Here is a 21,237-nt window from a genome sequence, read left to right on the forward strand (position 1 = left end):
AAAATTCTGCAAAAATACAACATTGAAGACTACTTAACGACCTTTAAGACCAACAGCTTATTCCCGTCAAAAGAGAAATGGAAATCTGTCTGCAAAAAGCAGTGCGCCAACACGAAACCAGTCACTGGCGTATGAGGCTCGAACAACATAAAGATTTTTCGCTTTTCAAAGAAGTACACAAGAGCCTGGAACCGGCTACCACATGGAGAGTCGCGAAGATCCGCCCAGACAGCTTATCGCTCATGAAGTTCCTGTCTCGGTTATGCTGCAAAAAACCTCCTGAACAACCCGTCCTATGCTCAAAGTGCACACACCAGCATATGCACATCGAAGTGGTACACGCACTTTTTGAGTGCCCCTTTACCGACTCGCCGGCTCGTCTACAAACGTTCATAGAAACCGTTCGGCCACTAAGCGCACCACTGCACGAACACTTGAAAAACGTAGAGCCTGCAACACTGGTGTTGTACCTTATGGGTATGATCGATGACGTCATAGCAGACTTGATGCCTATAGAACTCTACCCAGAGTTTTTGATTAACTGCGCGAATTTTCTACAATCGGTACTCTCGGGTTAGTCATCAAGAGAACTCCACTATATTTCGTCGAACCCTAAACCTGGCACTTCCAAATTTCGCTTTCTTTATTAGTGAAGTACATTGGACGCTGATTAGGGTATAAATATGACGCGTTCAAAGAACTGAGAAATAAAGTACACCCTTAATCTCTAATTATTTACATTGAGTGTCTTTTGTATTTGTGCTATGTTTGTATCGTTTGTTTGTATCATGTACATCTTCAGAAAATGGAAACAATAAAGATATATATATATATACTATGCAAAAAGTATGTATGCAAACAAAATAAAACAGTGTTCTGCACAATTATGTGTAATGCCTATCTTAATCACATTATAAACAACATGAGTCTTCTCTCGAAGTTAATGGGAGATAAACTAATTAACGAACACTTGAAACCGTTATTCATATGTAGAGCACAAGCGTTATAACACAAATACATCAAATTAAAATACAGCTTTCCTTACGGTATTGTAGCGTTAATGTTTCATTGTCTTTAAATATATATCAAATCGCAATGCGAATATACTGAGTTTCGGTGAGATGATTTCGTGTAGTGAAGGCAATACATGTTGTCAAGTTGCGTAATATTGTTTCATGATAATAGATTAAAAGCACGTTTTAAACATTAAGCAATGCACGACTATACATGTATGTATTTCATATAATGTGTTTATGTGCAACTGACCTACGAAGTGATGATGTTTGAAGATCTTTCCCTTCTTACAATTAACAAAACACATGGAGGCAATTAGAAGTTCCGATGCCGCTATGTTCATAATAAAAAACTTCTGATGATGCCATACGGTTATCGACTGGTAAGACTTTACTTTTTAACGACCATTAAACGGTATTATTACATTTACGTTCAATTTTATCTGAACCATTTTTGCTACGCATTTGTTACCTTGGAATATTCTCGCAAATTCACTAATAGTTGTAGAACCCTTATCAAATTTTCTTTGAGATTAAATAAATACATGGCATGTTTTATGCATCAGAGCAATTTTGATAATATGCAAACATTCTGTATGCGAACAAAATGAAGCACTGTTCTGTAAAATTGTGTATATGCGTATCTTAATTACTAAATAACAAACACGAGTCTTCCCTCTTAGCTAATGGGAGAGAAAATAATTAATGAACACTTGAACCCGTTATTTGGGTCGGACAGAGATGTTTATTGACTCTCGAAGCTCTTTTGATCATGCACTATGTTGAATGTTAAAAGTAAATGTATCTACCTCAGTGTTAATATCCCAATGTGCACAGTAGCAAAAAAGCAAGGTACCCATTAGATAATACATTTATTTACACGTTTTTATCCTGTAAATGAAATACATTTAGCTTGGTATAAACTATAATTAATTTAATTGATTGTTTCTGTAATGTGTGACATTGCTATCTTACAATAATAATGAATCAGTCATTTAAAATCAATTGAGCTGTAACTAGAACGTCCTTATGGTTCAGATAACTGCCTATCAGATTGCACCAATACAAAGCACAGACATTACACGAACGCATCAATCACAATAAAACACAGGTTTCCTTACGGTATTATAGCGTTTATATTGTATTTTCTTTAAATATATATCAAATCGCAATGTAAATATAATTGAGTTTTGGTGAGATGATGGTTTCGTGTAGTGAAGACAATACATGTTGTCAAGTTGCGTCATAGTTTTTCATGATAATAAATTAAAACTAAGCATGTTTTTAACATTAAGCCATGCACGGCCATACATGAATGCATTGTATATAACGTGTTTTTGTGCAGAATATATTTCCCTTCTTACAATCTACAAAACACATGGAGGTCATTAAAAGTTCGGATGCCGCTAGGTGCACGATAAAATACTTCTGTTGATGCCATACGGATATCGACTGTTAAATATCAAAGTATAAAGCGCGCTCTGACCGTATATAATATAAAACATTTAAGAATACGCGCTCAAAAGAACATAAATAAAACACTAGTATGCGTCAAGAAATACCATGCAAAAGTTACATCTAAAACATCCAATTGGTAGCGCTGAGTGATACATGTGAATTCAAGTAATGATCTATTACAAAGCGAAGGTACGCACATTGAATGATAATAAAAATGCAATTATACCAAGCTCGTTATGTTCCACATAACATAACTCAACAATGGAAAAAAAGCACTGTATTAACAAACATTGTTTGACTATTGACCTTCCCCATACACATACATTGTTTGACTATAATACCCCGTAGTAGAAATGCTCGAGCACATCATAATTAAACTAGGGAGGGTGGGAGGGAGAGACGTGTAAGCACTTTGAGCTGCGCGCACTGACTGCCTGAATGGGATGCATGCTGGACAGAGCGCGGCTACTGAGACGCGGTCTCAAAGGTGGTGCTGGCGGGACATTAGCCGGCTTGTCATCATAAAGCATACGTGGCAGGACAAACATATGGGCAACAGCGCGTTTGGTCTCTCGTCTAAATACAATTAAGAATCTTAATTCAACTTAAACTTAAGACCAAACAAAGTATTAAAGGGGGAAAGAGAGCTTTATTTGTACATTCTAACTAGAGCTCAAAGTACAAAATGCGCGCGCAAGTACATAAAATATCAATAATAAAGCGCGCGCTGACCGTACATAATATACAACAGTTAAGAATGCGCGCTCAAAAGAACATAAATCAAATACTAGTATGCGTCAAAAAATACAATGCGAAAGTTACATCTATAACATTTAATTTGTAGCGCTGAGTGATACATGTGAATTCAAGTAATGATCTATGACAAAGCGAAGGTACGCACATTGAATGATACTAAAATACAATTATATCAAGCTCGTAATGTTCCACATAACATAAATCAAAAATTAGATAAAAGCACTGTATTAACAAACATTGTTTGACTATTGACCTTCCCAAACCCAATTGTAGGTGTTGGTTAGTAGAAGTAGACGTAGAGGTATAACAACACGCTGTCTTTTATTGCGCGTTGCATTTATTGAATTGTTTGATAACGCTGTCGAAAATCGTCTGAGATGATTCACATACGCAGGCGGGGCCAAGGAGGTCAGCTCCGGCAGTCTGCCGGGCAGCGTGAAAAATGACCGGCACCGGGCATAGACGATGTTGTTGAAGGCGTGGTAATTGAATGTCCAATGATTTAGACTGAAACTGGTTAGTCTTACTCTATCTTACTCTATCGAACGTGCAAACGAAACACTCCAATTATGATACGTTATGTCACACAATCGTAATTGTTTGTCAGGATCGAAGGCCTTGCCAAGACTCGGTAAACATCGCTTTTCCGTTATAGTCCAGTAATCATCGTAAGTGCGACTTCCCATACGGTTGAACCAAGCGAGTTTGTAAAATCCAAGGCTGATTTGATAGCGAGGAGCATAGCAGGGGTAATCGGTCGTTTGCGCACCACATTATCACCAAGTTGTCGGCGTATGCATTGCAGCATTGTGGTAAGGCGGAAGTCATTTGAAAGCGAGTTCGGAAGGCGAATTATGTTCAGATACTGTTTGAAAGAGTTAAATGTCAGGGATTGCACGATCTAACTTCCTCTCGTTCACTTTTAATACATGTAAGTGGAAAAACCGACATGAGTCACCTGAGACATTGTTTCCATAAGTCGCCTCAGGATCATGAAGCCTGGATACATTATCTGCTAGAGTATTAAATGCCCTGGGTAGTAAACAGTGCGCATACGGAAGTTAAACACTGCGCTTAACCAGAAAACACGGCGTAACGAGTCTATTTTGGTGTCTGCTCGAACCTTTGTTAATAATGGCACAGGCTGCAATGTTATCGCAGTGAACATAAACCATCTGATTAGACCATATATGTGACCAACGTATTGCAGCAATTTCCAGTGATGACACTTCTAAATAGTTAATAGGCAATTGAGAAGTAGTTTGTGTCCACTAGCGCGTAGAGTATTTGCTCGGTCTATTAAACGGCGCATACGAAAACGACCACCAAAGATGCATTGATTTATCCAGTTAAGTTTTCCAACAACTTGCTGTATATAATGTTTTGTAACCTTATCAGTGTTAAGCGTTTTGTGCAGAAGACAGTGGATTTCATGTAGTTTGTTATCCGGTACACATAAAGTCCTTTCAACGGAGTTAAAAACTAGGCCGAGAAAGCTGATTTCCTGGGAAGGGCCGTCAAGTTTGCTGTAATTTATTTGAAACCCAAGCTCACGAACTCGTTTCATGAGTGCGTAAAGTGATCGTTGGCATCCTTCATAGGTTTTATCAATCACTAAAACATCGTCCAGATACACAACAATAGAATTATGCCCCTGCCTTTTAATTATCACTCGCACGTCTTGCGTAAGTTTTTTTAATATCTCCGAAGATCGAGCAGCACCAAATGGCAGTCAAGTGTCAACCATGTACGTGAATTTTGAAGAACCGTTGAATCGCCATTTTATTCTCGTAGCTTGGTAATTCGATGGGTGAATTTTAACACTACGATATGCGTTTTGCAGGTCCAGTTTTGCCATAAAACAATAGGGACTTATCATTCTGACTGCGTCCTGTATTGATTTGTACTTAAAATGATTCGTTCTTGCGAAATCTTTAGCGGCTTGGCCTATTCCTAATGGCAAGCTGAGAGCCTTAAAGTCGCTTTCCTCGACAAGAAGCAGCGCCTCTTTGGAAACGAGTTCCTCTTGCCGGAGTTGCTGAATAACTTAACGTGGTAGTTTAAAGTATACAGCCCATTTATCAAAGTGAAAGTCACTATTGTCTCTAACGACGTCTTCTTCCATGATGAATTCAATTGGTTACACGCATGTATGCAGACAAATAAAAGATAAACAAATTGTCTTAAGAACAAAAATCGATAGCAGGAAGAGAGACGTGTAAGCACTTTGAGCTGCGCGCACTGACTGCCTGAATGGGATGCATGCTGGACAGAGCGCGGCTACTGAGACGCGGTCTCAAAGGTGGTGCTGGCGGGACATTAGCCGGCTTGTCATCATAAAACATACGTGGCAGGACAAACATATGGGCAACAGCGCGTTTGATCTCTCGTCAAATTTCTATTAAGAATCTTAATTCAACATAAGATTTTATTTTCTTGAACGACCATTAAACGGTATTATTAGATTTATGTTCAATTTTATTTGAACCATTTTTGCTATGCATTTGTTACTTTGGGATGTTATCACAACTTCACTAATAGTTGTAGAAGCCTTATCCCATTTTTGTTGTGGTCACATATAGACATGAAATGTTATATGCATCAGAGCATTTTTTGATAAAATACAAACATTTTGTATGCGAACAAAATAAAGCAGTGTTCTGTGACATTATGTTAATGCGTATCTTAATTACTTATTAACAAATACGAGTCTTCTATCTTAGCTAATGAGAGACAACATAATTAACGAACATTTGAAACCGTTATTCGGGTCGAAAAGAGATGTTGATTGACTTTCCAAGCTCTTTTGATAATAAACTATGTTTAATGTTTGAAGTCAATATTTTAACCTCAGTGTTATTTTCCAAGTGTGCACAGTGGCAAAAACAAGATTCCAATTTAATAATAGATTTATTTACACTTTGTATTCCTTACAATGAAATTAGCTAGGTATAAACTACAACTAATTTCAGCGTTCTTTGTTGGAATGTGTGACATTGATATCTTACAATGGCGAATCAGTCATTTAAAATAAATCGAGTTGTAACTACGTCTTTATGGTTCAGATACAATCAGATTGTACTGATGTAGAGCACAGACATTACACGAACGCATCAATCAGAATTAAATACTGGTTTCCTTACGGTATTATAGCGTTAATATTTCATTTTCTTTAAATATATATCTAATCGCAATGCGAATATAATTGAGTTTCGGTGAGATTATGGTTTCGTGAGTGAATACAAAACATGTTGTCATTTAACGATATATTTTCTCATGATAATAGATTAAAGGTATCTTTTCACGTTTTGGTAAATTGACAAAATTGAAAAAAAGTTGTTTCAGATTCGCAAATTTTCGTTTAAGTTATGATATTTATGAGGTAACAGTAATACTGAACATTTACTATGGTCTAATATAGCCATTATATGCATCTTTTGACGATTTAAAAACCTGAAAATTATAAAGCGTTGCAACGCGAAACGATTGAATTATTTGGAGAATTCTGTTGTTGTCGTTTAATTTTGTGAAACTACGAAGATTGCTTATATAAAGTATAAAATACGTCTCTTATACATAATTGGCAGGATGGTCGAGCGGTCTAATTGGTTTTTACTCCAGGACTCCGGGGGTCACTGGTTCGAGCCCTTCTGCAGGCTACCTTTTTCCCTTTTTTTTAATTTTATTCTTGATGTTTTACTGTCGCTTTTTAGATCATATGTTTACATTTATCAATATAATGCATTTAATGACAAACTTCAAAACATGCCAAAATCTGTGAAAAGGCCCCTTTAAAACAAAGCATGTTTTAAACATTAAGTCATGCACGTCCATATCAGTATGAATTTATATTATGTGTTTATGTGCAACTGACCAAATTAGTGATGACTTTTTAAGGAGATATGTCCCTTCGTACAATCTACAAAACACATGGAGGTCATTAGAAGTTCCGATGCAGATAGGTGCATGATAAAGTACTTCTGATGATGTCATAAGGATATTGACTGATATGATTTACTGCTTTTAACGCCCATTAAACGATATTATTACATTTACGATCAATTTTATCTGAACCGTTTTTTCTACGCATTTGTTACCTTGGAATGTTCGCGCAATTGCACTTTTAGTTGTAGAACCCTTTTCCCATTGTCATTGTGATTAAATATATACATAGAATTTTGTATGCATCAGAACAATTTTGGTAATATGCAAACATCCTTTATGCGAACAAAACAAAGCAGTATTCTGTGATATTACGTTAATGCGTGTCTTAATTACTTAATCACAAACACGAGTCTTTTCTCTTAGCTAATGGGAAAGAGAATAATTAACGAACACTTGAAACCGTTATTCGGGTCGAAAAGTAATGTTTATATACTTTCCAATCTCTTTTGATATTAAACTATGTTGAATATTTTAAATACATATATCTACCACATTGTTATTTTCCAAATGTGCACAATGACAAAATAGGAAGTTACCCATTAAATAATACTTGTATTTACATGTTGTTATCCTGACAATGAAATACATATAACTTGTTATAAACTACAATTTATTTCAGTGTTCTTTTTTTAAATGTGTGACATTGATATCTTACAATTGCGAATCAGTCATGTAAAATGAATCGAGCTGTAACAAGAACGTCCTTATGGTTCAGATAACTGCCTATCAATCAGATTGTTCAAAGCAGAGATATTACACGAACGCATCACTCACAATAAAACACAGGTTTCCTGACGGTTTGATAGCCTTAATGTTTTATTTTCTTTAAATATATATCACATTGCAATGCGAGTATAGTTGTGTTTCGGTGAGATTATGGTTTCGTGTACTTAAGACAAAACATGTTGTCAAGTTACGTAATTTTTGTTCGTGATAATAGATTTAAACAATGCATGTTTTAAACATTAAGCCATGTACGTCCATACCGGTATGTATTTTATATATGCGTTTATGTGCAACTGAAATAAGTAGTAATGATGTTTGCAGAAGAGATTCCCCTTCTTACAATCCACGCAACACATGGCGGAGATAAATAGTTCCGATGCCGCTAGCTTCTTTATAAAATAGTTCGTAGCGGACTTCGTTAGTTTAGTCCGCGCAGCGACAACAATTATTCATATTCTTATGACTAATTATAGTTTAGTTTAGTTTATTAGATAATACAGTAGGCAATATGCCCATGAGTATACATGAAATATCTAATACAATAATCAAAAACACAGAGTCACATGTCAATCGAATCATAGACATCAAAAATACATCGGTACAATGTAAAGCAAAGTATTGGATATTTTATAAGACAATATACAGCAAGAGGCTGTGCATAAATATATACAAAAGTCCTACCCTTATCATAATACGTATTATAAGTATTTCTTATTTCCCATGCTTTAAAAATAAACATAGCTAAATTTTAACTATATTGCTATTTTGAGAGGTCAATAAATCTATAAACTTTAACATATTTGGTCTTACGTAATAACATGGTTTTAAATAAGCTTTTCTTACATCAGTATATAATGTACACTCCATAACAAAGTGGTATTCGTCTTCTAAGACATTGCATAAAGTACATTTTCTTTCTTCATAAGGAATAGCTATTGGTTTTTGCCATCTACCCGTTTCAACTTTAAGCTTATGTGCAGAGACTCTTAATCTAGAGAGAGCCATTCTGTACTTTGGGATATTTACATCACTTAAATAGGATTTAAATTTAAAATCGGATATTAATATGTATGTTTTTGCTCTAGTTGATTCACTCAATTCGGTTGTCCAATTGTGTATAAACATATCTGTAACTCTTACTCTAAAAATTTTCAAAAATATTTCTACATCCCCTACCCCTTGGTTCAGCCACACATCGTTAAAACCACAATTATCTAATAGACTTTTTACCATGTAGGCCCAAGATCTGATATTATGGTACGTTTCTAATTCTCGGAACATAATATCATAAACAAGTTTTACATATTTAATATCATGTGTGTTTACTATCTTTAACCAATATCTAATAACATTAATGCTATGTCTGACGGATAAAGACGTTCTTCCAATTTCTCCATATATAAAGTTATTCTGTGTTTGCCTTCGTACTCCTAATAATAATTTGCAATAATTTAAATGTATTCGTTCTATCTTTATATTGCTCTGTAAACCCCATATTTCGGGCCCATAACTTAAAACCGGATAAATTAATTTATCAAATATTTCTATTCTGCGTTGTATTGTAATGTTATAAAATTTCGACATATATTGTCTTAATTTAAAAATAGCTTTCAAAGATTGTCCACACCGACTATCAAACGTTTAAGAAAAAGAGCCCCCTGAGGAAAAGACAAAACCCAAGTATGTAAAGTTATCAACAATTTCTAATACATTGTTATTATACAAAAATCTCATATTTTGTCTAAGTCTTCCTCCTTTTTAAAAAACCACGACTTTAGTTTTTTGTGTATTAACCGTTAACTTCCATCGATCACAGTATTGTTTTAACAAATCTAATCCTATCTGTAAGCCAGTTTCACTTTCTGAAAACAAAACAATATCGTCAGCATATAACATTATTAATAATTTTAAGGTGTCTAGATATATTCCATCATAATTATTTGTCAGCAAATATTCCTCAATGTCATTCAAATACATTGCAAATAAAAATGGAGACAATGATTCACCCTGACGTACCCCTAACAGGCATGTAAAACTATCGCTAACCTCATTGTCATATTTTACCATTGACTTAACAATAATATACATTGAACGAATAATGTTTAATATTTTCCCTCTTATACCAAGCTTTATCAGTTTATACCACAGAATATCTCTTACTACGTAATCAAATGCTTTTGTAAAATCTATAAATGCTACAAATAGTTTCTTTTTTTCTTATATAATAAATGCTGTATTACGTTTTGCAATACAAAAATATTATCTATTGTGCCCATGTTTTGTCTAAATCCTGCCTGAGCCTCAATGTAAACATTATACTTTTCCGCCCAGATTGTTAGCCGGTCATTTAAAACTTTTGTAAATAATTTGCCTAGTGCACTCAATAAAGTAATACCCCTGTAGTTATTCAATTAAACAAATTCAAATGCTGAATGGTGTGTCTATTTAAAAATTACACGAGTGCTATTACCCACTTGTGACATTCGATCACACTACATGAAAACCATATTATTACGTTTTCAATCTTATAATCTGATGCTCAGCACTGTAAACTACGGTATACCGTTAGAGCCGTCGTGGTTACACGTTAAATTCCAGAGGACAACAGGCGATAGTGCGATAATGCGATAGTACGATGGCGACAATGCGATAGAACGATAGTTCTACTATCGTGTTGTCGCATTGTCGCCATCGTACTATAGCACTGTGGCCATCGTATTGTCGCACTGTCGCATTGTCGTCATCGTACTATCGCGTTGACGCATTTTCGCTATCGTACTATCGCATTGTTGCCATCGTACTATCGCATTGTCGCCATCGTACTATCGCACTATCGCATTGTCGCCTTCTGGATTTTAATGTGTAACCACGATGGCCCTAACGGTATTCCGTAGAAAACAAAACACTAAGTACTCTTATATACAGTTTGTTCGGATATTTCGTAAGTGTCGGTTACAGTCCGGATAATAAACTGGGGTGACTAAAAACTCGTTAATTGCATTCGTTGCAATCATGCACTTTGGCCTTGCAAAAATCGAAAAATACAGTGTAGACCAAACACGAAAACGACTTTTCTAAATTTCTGTGCACATCATAAACAGCACAAAATCGCTGTCAAACGTCGCAATCAATATGTTTGCAATTTTATATCGCATGTAAATGGCGTTTTTTTAATGTTTACAGTATGTTATACTTCAGTATCTCATTTGAGTATTTTCAAAGTGTTGCAAATATAATATGTGCACTAAGTGAATTTAAATTCATATATGAAGCATACATGTGAGGTGTATATTGTCCTATTCAATAAGTTTTACCTACGACTGGTTAATTTATAAAAGAATATTAACTTTTAAGTTGTTCCTTTTTTTATGCATATGTACATTTAAATGAGATCGTTTTAATAATTCGTATACATTTATTTCTATGGTACATACGACCTTGTTAAAAGCATGTAATGTTCGAGCGAACAGAACTCAATCATGACCACTTACAAAGTGTCAACTCTAATACACCAGGTTGCTGATGAGTATGTCATCTAACTGTTTCACATAGACAAAAATGTAAATAACAATTATGAAATTATGAACAATGCACAAGAGAGGTTCTCTTTGTATGGTAATACTGACCATATGGCAGCCTTTATGTGGTACTTGCACAAAGTCATACGATCGCGTAAGGTAATTTACGGTTAAATGGTCAGCGTTATTAAATAATTCAGTAATAAAAGATGCAAGTTGTTATCTGATTTTATATCTACTAATTATATAAGTTATGTCAGTTGTTGTCTGCTATATGTCAGCTATTGTCTGTCTTATTGTTAAAACGATATTTAAACTGCAAAACACGATCTGTTTCTATGAAACCCAACAGTAAACATGAGTAAACAAGTTTGTTTTGGCGTAAAAATGGGCGTTTTGAATTTCATTTCAATAAAAATAAATGGTTCTGTTACAAGATAGTTTATGTATTTCTGGTATATTCCACGTTCATATTCAAGTATTGGCACATATTCAAGGAACATTAACTTTGGCATTGATAATATGTTTATGATACAATCCATTATGAACAAGCATAACGGAAAATAATAATGAACAACTAAGTATTTAACTATGCTATATTCGGGATTTTTGGTTGCTTGTATATCTTCATCCGTTGTTGTTGTGAAAATCTACACAAGAACATATAAACTCAAGCAACGATTTCCAAGTTTACGTTTTAACGTTACGAAAGTGCATTGCGCAAACCATAAACTAGACAATCTATGACCCGAAACCTTCCAAAAACGCTGATTCCGGTTGAATTGCCAGGCAGTAAATTGATGGTCAACCGTTTAATGCAGGCATTAACGTTTCAAAGTCTTAACGAACAAAAAACCAGCATGATCTATCGACTTGGTACTGCAGCAAATTGATCGTTACACCACTGACAATTAAATAGAGGATTATTTTGTTTCAAGTGAAACTTCCTTCGTGCATTCATTTCATATAGTAATCTAAATAAATACATGCAGATTGGTCGGGCTTCAGTAGTTATCCGTCGCATGAAACCAAAATCGGACCCTGCTCAGACTTTGGACCTGGACGCAGATGATTAGGGACTCACTACGTTTTAAATGCAATTAAGAGATTATAGCACACGGGATAAAACACTTATAAATCTTCAATGCTGTCGGAACACATGCAGATTGATAGGGCTGCAAAAGTTTTTGCAAAAGAATCTTCTTAGATTGTTTAGACGTAAATAAGGTGTTCATATCGCATTAATGGAATAAAGCCCGTATAAGCATTAGTTTAATAATATCTTTTAATATAGCATAGAGACCGTATAATAATACGGGAATGTCAACTGGGTGCAGATTATAGGGCTTCATTTGTTATCAATTGCAATTTAAAAACATATTGAAACATCTGAAGATTGTACGGATGTATATAAATATAGTTTATTTAATAAACATCATACCATAAGCAGACAAATATTGTTTATTAAATGTTAATTAAAATAAATTCATACAATTAATAGTTGTAGTCGGCATCTATATAGATCTGTTCCGGAGAATACACCTGCATACAAAATGAAAATACTCAATTTCTGATGACGCATACACACTGGGATATACACTCAATGACAGTCTGCTCTATACGATCTGTTATGCACGTCTGCACATAACATCAACCGTAAATAAAGCGTTTGCGGTCAGAATTTAGCACTATCAACCGAGGCAGTGAAAACAAATGATACCATGGATTACTCGAAACCTGCGATTACTCGAGCATCGATCTCGGTCCCGTGCTTCCTCGAGTTATCGCAGTTTTACTGTACATGTATAGAAAGTAATCTGTTTAGGCATTTCGAAACATGTTCGCTTTTGCAAGAATACATCAAATGTATATGATGATATTTCAATAATATTATTATATAATGATGTAGAATAGTTCGCATGAGTAAAGAAAAGCAATTCTTTGTTTACAATATCTTAGTCTTTACTGTCACATTGTTTGAATGTTTGTGGCTACACCGCGATTTTTTTTCAAGTATTTGACATTTTGAGTTTAACAATAAATGCGTTTGGAACAGCGGCTGTCGTGCTAATATTGCAAGCAAATAACTTGACAGACGTGAATAGCGGTGAGAAATTTTACGGATTTTGAGTAAACAAAAATGCGTACTGGCGCCGAATATATTGTTACAATTTCTAAACTGTATGCAATGTTATTGTATATTGTAATATTGATCTTAACATTGTTTTTAAACTCAATCACACTTTCAAGGCAACACGTTTTCTTATCATATTTTCTTAGTTAACACCAGTACGTACCGTATCCATGTCATTTACGAGTCTCAAATCACACGGTAGGCATAATTGATAAAGTAATAAAAAGCTTTCGAGCCGCATTGTATTACAAAAAAATGTGTTACGATTTTCGAAAAGTCGACTCGAACTGCAACCACATGTACAATATGGAAACTTTAACGGATCCGTTTTAGGGAAGTGACGAACATTCCAATGCCTTCCATCAGATTATGGCTTCACGATGAAATAAATGTGTCAACTTGTCTTCAAATCAATGGGTTTATGTACGTGATTCTGAGATCCCAGATACGAATATTGTTAAATGTAAATCCAAATTTGATGAATATAATTTAGCCTATCAATCGAGGACTATTATCTTCACTAGTAAAACAATTGCGTATCCTTTACAATTAATACCATCTGCGCTAAATATTTACTTTAAAATTAAAGTTTAATTAATTGAACAGTCGGATCCAGTTCGATATTTAAGATACGTGTTAATGTGCGCATACATTGCGCAAATAAGTTAACTTAACGGAATATTTTCATAATATCCATCTTTAAAAACATCCACAATTCGAGCCCAGGAACAACTCTCGTCACCAAAGAATCGAAATCACCAAATTGACGATGAAATAGTTTGCTGTGGTCTGCATTCGTTTGTTCCGCGAAACAATAACGAATCACAATAGTTTAAATGACAGGATATACCAGGTACTGTAAGCTGCTATTGAGATAGCCATCTCTCAAATATGGACATTTTTAAGATAACCGAGATATTAACGTGATGACATATTATATTCAGAATCAATAGGAATCACTGTCACAATCCGCACTATTAGCTGGTTGTCGGTTAATTCCAATTCCATTGCATACACTTATCAAAACACGTTCAATTGTCTAGATGATAATATGCGTAATGAGTTAGTTAACATGGTCACAGGTCACATTGACCTCACATGCCTTCAAATCACACTACATTAAAACCATATTGAAGCTAAGGTAATATAGGTTTCAATCCGATTAAACTAGCGGTTCTAAGCCATATGAACAACATGTGAACCATTTCAAATCTGACGTCCTTATGTTGATCTTGGCAGTGGGGGCAATAAGCCAGATACTAACAGGGAACCTTGTCTGTTTAGACAAAGGATTTTCAAAATAATTCGCTACTAATGCAACCAATGTAAGTTCATGGACAATTCTTAACTCATTAATAATATGTGAAAGCAATGTAGTGAATACATTAAATAAATGTAAGTAATTCAAAGTATATAAAACTTTCGTAAATCGATGTGTGTGTACATAGTCACATTCGTGGGAATACATTATATCAAGCGTCACGCATTCAAAACATTTTGTTAATATTTACGATGATTGTATCAAACGATGAAGAAAATGTGTCAACCTCTAATAAAAGCATTGGGTTTAAAAACATAATCTGAAAGACCAGATACAAAAACGTTATAGTATAAATCCCATTTGATGATTTAAAGTGGTAAAAAATAGTATAAGATGTACCATGATTGACTTTAATTATTTAAGACTGCTATTGCCTCTGTAATAGCGTCCGCTACACACTATTACTCGACGAAGAAGCTGCTTCGAACAAAATAATGTAGTCAGAAATAAAGAGAGATATCTTTCCAATTTGGCCAAATACTATCAATTACCGCATACAAGACAAATTCAGGAAGTTTCTGGAACATTTACTTGATAACAGGTCAATAAATTAATAACAAAGACAAAAACACTGACATTACAGTTCTCAAGTAGTATCGATACATCTCCATTTCACAGTATGAAATCATGTCAGTTTTGACTCTTCGAAAACATGTGCTTGTTAGTTTGGAATATTTTGTAATTTATTCGTGGTCTGGTAATATCTCAATAGCTTCATAGTTTAATTAGTTTGTTTACTTGCCGAACCTCACTTACATATTTCGTTGCATTAATCTTAAATTCCGTTACGATGGTCATCGAGGGCAGTTACAAGTGTACTCGTTTAGAAAATATAGAAACAACTTAACTGGCAAACTGATAACGAATTATTGTTGTCACTACAATACATGAAGCGGGTTATCGCGTTATGAAACATGGTTTATAATGTGGTATATAATTGCATCAGAGACATTCTTGTTAAGATTATTCGTGAAAGTAAGAAATACTCCCTTAACTGCATCTGCTTAAATAAAGATCATTCTGTCTATGCCATTATAAAATGTGTTGATAAAGGAATCATTCCGATTTAATTTCTAGGAGAAATAAAACAGCTGGACGAAATACTTTCGTTAAAAATTAATAAATTATAAAAAACTTAAGTAATTCGTGATTTTGAGTGTAGGTTGTCAGAGTTAAATGTAAACATATGCCTGTGGATGATCTTTAAAATCAATATTTTGAACAATACTGAGATCGAAATGCTTGCGTTAAGTTTTGTTATCAACAAAACCGGATATACATATGGTTGTGGCAAAAACAATAAACATGATAAACTTTTTGTTTGAGCATATTAATACTATGTCCATTTCAAGGTAATTTGCAAATCATTTTTAAACCGATTCATAACACATGTCCATGCACTCAAATGCATAACAAGTCTATTTATTTGCGATTGAATGTTGAACGGGGCGCTTTTCTTACATACATATCTTATTGAATCTATAAATGTCATTTACAATTGAAAGTGGTTGGGAAACCTAACTATAACACGTTAGCACAACAAGGAGGAATATTCATTGAAACGAAAGTGTACTCAAACATGGTTCGAAAATTGATAAAAGTTCGGTCGAAAACAAACATGCGATGTGTTAATAATATTGTTTTATGAATTCCGTTAATTTCATTATCCTAAATAAAATATAAACTTATTCCTGATACGTTTTTGTAACAAACACATAAAACTGTTTAAAGGCCTTTTAGAAAAAGGTTCGTTAAACCTACCGCTTTTATCTCTTAAAATTGTCAGATCTTTTATTTTAAATGTTGATATTTCATAACAAACGATTGATGCTGCATTGAAGATATGTTGACAATACCCAAAACAATGACATTCGATACACATAGTTTTCATTCATATACAATTAAAATACAACTAAAATCTATCAAAAACGTAATATAAGAAGAGTCAGCTGGTAAAATATCAAAGTGAAAATACATATTAAAACAAGACTATTGCCAAGCAATATATATCCCCTATCGGCTCCACCATTGTCAGAAATTCCACCATTGTCATATTTTTTATATATTTGTTGCCATAGCAACCATAATGTTTAACATAGGAACAAAATGAAATGACGATTATACTGTCCATATTTCCATCTATCCATGTTGCACATTTCATAAAAACATATGAAGAACTTTTAAAGTTATTGCAGGATCCAGAAAGTGTGACTGACAGACTCACAGACGCACAGCGCGCAAACCATAGGTCCCCTTGGTGAAACCGGTAGGGGACAAAAACATGTTAAATGACTAAATATAGAAACCTTTTAACACCCACCAAAACGTTCAGAGATATTAAGAACATGTCTACATTTAATCATCCCAACTTCTTAATTTCTTCGGATTAACTACCTCAGTCAACAAAAGCACGCGTTTTTCAATGGGTCTTTGTTTCGATTAAAGAGCAAAGTGAATGTAGTTTTGTGTGCTAAAAATAACATACAACTCATCAAACTTCCTACTTAATTTAAAACGAAACAATGATTTACGCATACATCTCATAAATAATTTATAGTTTTTTCAAAATATAACGAAATACACTTCTTTATTATATAAAGTATTGCATACACGTCAGTTTCTGTTGTGTATTATTGAAATGCAAATAAATAAAATAAGCTTCTCAACTCTGCTTGTATTGTGTAAGCCTATATTTATAGCATGTAACACCTGCACATTTATGATGCTGCATGGTTTGTGGATTTGATTTATTCGAAATATTTATGTTTTGTTTTTAGTTATGAGGTAATTGTTATGAGCTTTTTGTCAAAATGTTTACTTCTCGAAATGCTTGCAATATGAAATACCCTTATACTTTACAATTTTCGATCTTTTCTGTTATTGCTGCTCAAATTGTTATTTTAATGAACGGCAGTTGTCAGTTGCTGCCCGAGATACATGTGCCCTAAGCACACCTTAACCGTTCAGGTCAGCTAAGAAGGTACAGGCAAAGTGTTTGTAGGTACACTGATGCCGTTATATGTCTCATTACAATTCTCAACTTGATTCAAAAGTTTTTTTATGTAAATGTTTATTTACCAAAGTTTACAGATCATCTTATCATATACAAGTTAATTATGACTATGCAGTGCATTCTATCAAGTCGAATGGCCTATAATGGGATCAGGCAACCTAAATTATACCCATAAAGGACAGGGCAACATTCGAAATGATTTCCAAATTCTTAATGTCTTTGATCTAATACAGTGATACATGGGGAGACGGAAAACTACAACGGGCGAGGCATGGTCAGGGGTGATACCCCCAAAAAAGGGTTAGGGTAAGGGTTAGGGTTAGGGGTCGGGTTAGGGTTAGGGTTGGGTTTAGGCGACCCTCTAACCCCCCCTCGCGCAATACCATACCATGCCTCGCCCGTTGTAGTTTTCCGTCTCCCTGATACATGACACAAATAATCTGTAAAATCTGCTAAACATCAATCATCAATGGTAATGATCACCGCTCCGGGATATGATATTTATATAATATACCCCACGCTTAAGTAGTGAACACCTGTAAAAGAATCCGTATCAGATAATCATCGGCAGACGCTAATATAATATACTATAGAATATGTATTATGAATCAATTATGATGAGCACTTGATTTTCCGATACAATCTGCACACACGACGGAGTTATTGTTTAGAAATTTAAACTCAATCAAGTGAAGCATAAAATAAAGTATACTGGACATGTGACTGGGTATAGAACATTGAATATGTCACCGCGAGTAGTAGTGCCACTCTGCTCGGGTTGCAGTATGTCCTAAACTTTTTATAGCATATTACTATAACACAAAACTTAGCTCAATTTGTGATATGTATAAATATTGGAAGCTAAATATAAGTTCACGATTGTAAGCAACACGTTTACAGGCCGCGAAAATAACTATAAGAGTACACTTTTCAAACAATGTGTTACAAGAAAATGTGATTATACATTAACAGTATTAAGACATATATTTTAACATCCACTTGCTTAAATGTAGATTAAGAAAGGAACGATCGATGCGATATTATCAAGCGTCTTTCTAAGTTGCTAATTTATATGAGCCGTGCTCTGTTAAAAGGGAGTTTTATGCTTGTGCGTTAAGTGTCGTCCCATATTAGCATGTGAAGTCTGAATAGGCTAATCAGGGAATACACGTTCCGTCTAAACTGGTTTTTTGCTAAGAAGAGACTTTCTGTAAACGGACAATACCATACAAGCGAATAGAGCCGTCCCTGATTAGTGCGCAATGCACAGGCTAATCTCGGCCGACACTTTATGCACATGCACGAAGCCCTCTTTTCACAGAGCGCGGCTCATATATTGTCCCGATAAATCTACCTATGATCAAACACAAATCTTTAGGATTCTAAATACAGCCTAACGATCAAATTGAAAACAAATTATCTACCTTACGAAAGGAATGAAGAAAGATTTACAATTATTGATAAATATTCTCTTCCAGAGTGACATTTATTTTTTACAAATAGCGGGAGAAGAAAATAATTCAATTTTATGCGATTATTGCTATTTGCATTTCAATGCATTTTCCACATACTGGCAAATATATATGGTCATTAATGAGGTGATTCGACTATTAAATAGTAGTTATATTTGGTCACTGTTTTGATTCCAACATTTGAGGAATTATCTGTATAACGATTGTTTGATATTTTATACATGTTTAAGGGACATATACCTTGAGCAAACGAGTTGAGTTTGCAGAAGATGTTTCCTAATACCCATCCCTCTGTTAGTTCATCCACTAGTCGAACCCAGGAACAGCAGGCGGTCACCAACAGGTCCGAAATCGCCAAATTGACGATGAAGTAGTTAGTAGTAGTCTGCATTCGTTTGGATCGCACAACAACAATGATTATTAAAATATTTCCAAGTAAGGAACACATCATTAAGATAATGTAGAATGTTATTTTGATGGCCATCTCCCAAATGGGGACATTTGTCAGATTACCGGGATAGGCCAGTGATGATAAATCGTATTGTGAATCATTAGGAATCACTGCCACGTTCCGTACTAATACATGGCTGTCGATTAGCTCCATATCATACAATTATCAAAACACTTGAACTGTGTAGATGTGAACATGCGTATTGTGTTCGTAAACATAATAACGAGTACACTATAAACGCTTCATTACTAGATTAACACCGTAATGTTGGTAGGCAGTAACGTTTGCACTCCGATAAACTTTGTCGATGTTCTGTGAACAACATATGTATTATATCCGATCTAAAGTTGTGTTTATTGAATAATCATAGCGGTGAGAGCAATTTTCAAGATACCATCTTGGGACTTTTACGGTCTTTGATTGCACTCACAGATTGCTTCATGTGTATCTAAATGAATCTGCGCAATTATCTGTTTAATTTACAATGGGGCTTAGAGAAATGACGTTCAAAGTACTAGCTACTTACGCATGCAAGTCTAATTTATGGAAATGTGTTTACTGTTTGTATTATATGTTTAAGCCAATATGATCTTTATATGAATGTAAGTTTGTCAATTCCAAATATTAAGTGTTTGTGGATACACACTCACATGCGCGGACATGCATTTGTATCACCATACATTAAATCAAATGTAACGCATTCAACATTGTTTGTTAATGAGTATAATCTATGAAATAGTGTGCATCGCATTTATTTGTTTTTGTGCTGTAATATTTATGTTGTAAAATAACATTGTGCCAGTAAGATATATTTTAATTCTGATGTGTGACAAAACAAAAGTTAAGTTAAACATTGTACCATATAGAATAAGATCAGTTAAAATTTATGCAAATTTTCAAAAGGTCATGCAATTCAAGTTTGTAACTATTCACTACTCAATTTTTGGATGCAACTAAGAGTAATATAAATGTAACCTTTTACGCACGATTAATATGATAAAACTATAATATTATCAACTTTTAATCGCCCCAAATTATACAGATACAAAAAATAATAATTCCCGGGAAACATCCAGACGTCTCGCTTCAAACATCAGAAATATCAGAAATTCACCACAGATGAACTGTATAATGTGTCACTTCCAAAGAATAATTTATTCCAATATAAAGTAATCCAATATTGTGCTACATAAATAAATCCTTTACGTCGATGCTCGACATAACACATTTGTCACTTGATATATCAAGAATAGGCTACGCGATTTGTTTACGGCACATTGAGGTCAAAGTAAATTATCCAAACCTGTTACACGTAATTAGATTTCATATTACTTCACACATTTGGTTCGAACTACTTTTGCTTGTTTTATTGCCAAACCTCGCATTGTGATCCCATAAAAATAAACCACTCCGAAAGAACAATCCATCTC

At 34.4% G+C, this 21,237-nt stretch overlaps 1 protein-coding gene across 1 annotated transcript in view; it reads right to left on the reverse strand.

The window, feature by feature from the left end:
- LOC127857741 (cholecystokinin receptor-like) overlaps positions 1-20,447 on the reverse strand; it is a 41,523-nt gene extending 21,076 nt beyond the window's left edge. The window contains exon 1 of the mRNA XM_052394398.1: positions 19,597-20,447. Within this exon, the coding sequence (XP_052250358.1) occupies positions 19,597-19,960 (364 nt within the window). The 5' untranslated portion in view covers positions 19,961-20,447. The remainder of the gene's footprint in view (positions 1-19,596) is intronic.
- Positions 20,448-21,237: the final 790 nt, after the last annotated feature.

The sequence above is a fragment of the Dreissena polymorpha genome, chromosome 1, assembly GCF_020536995.1.
Source record: "Dreissena polymorpha isolate Duluth1 chromosome 1, UMN_Dpol_1.0, whole genome shotgun sequence".
NCBI classification, from domain to species: Eukaryota; Metazoa; Mollusca; class Bivalvia; order Myida; family Dreissenidae; genus Dreissena; species Dreissena polymorpha.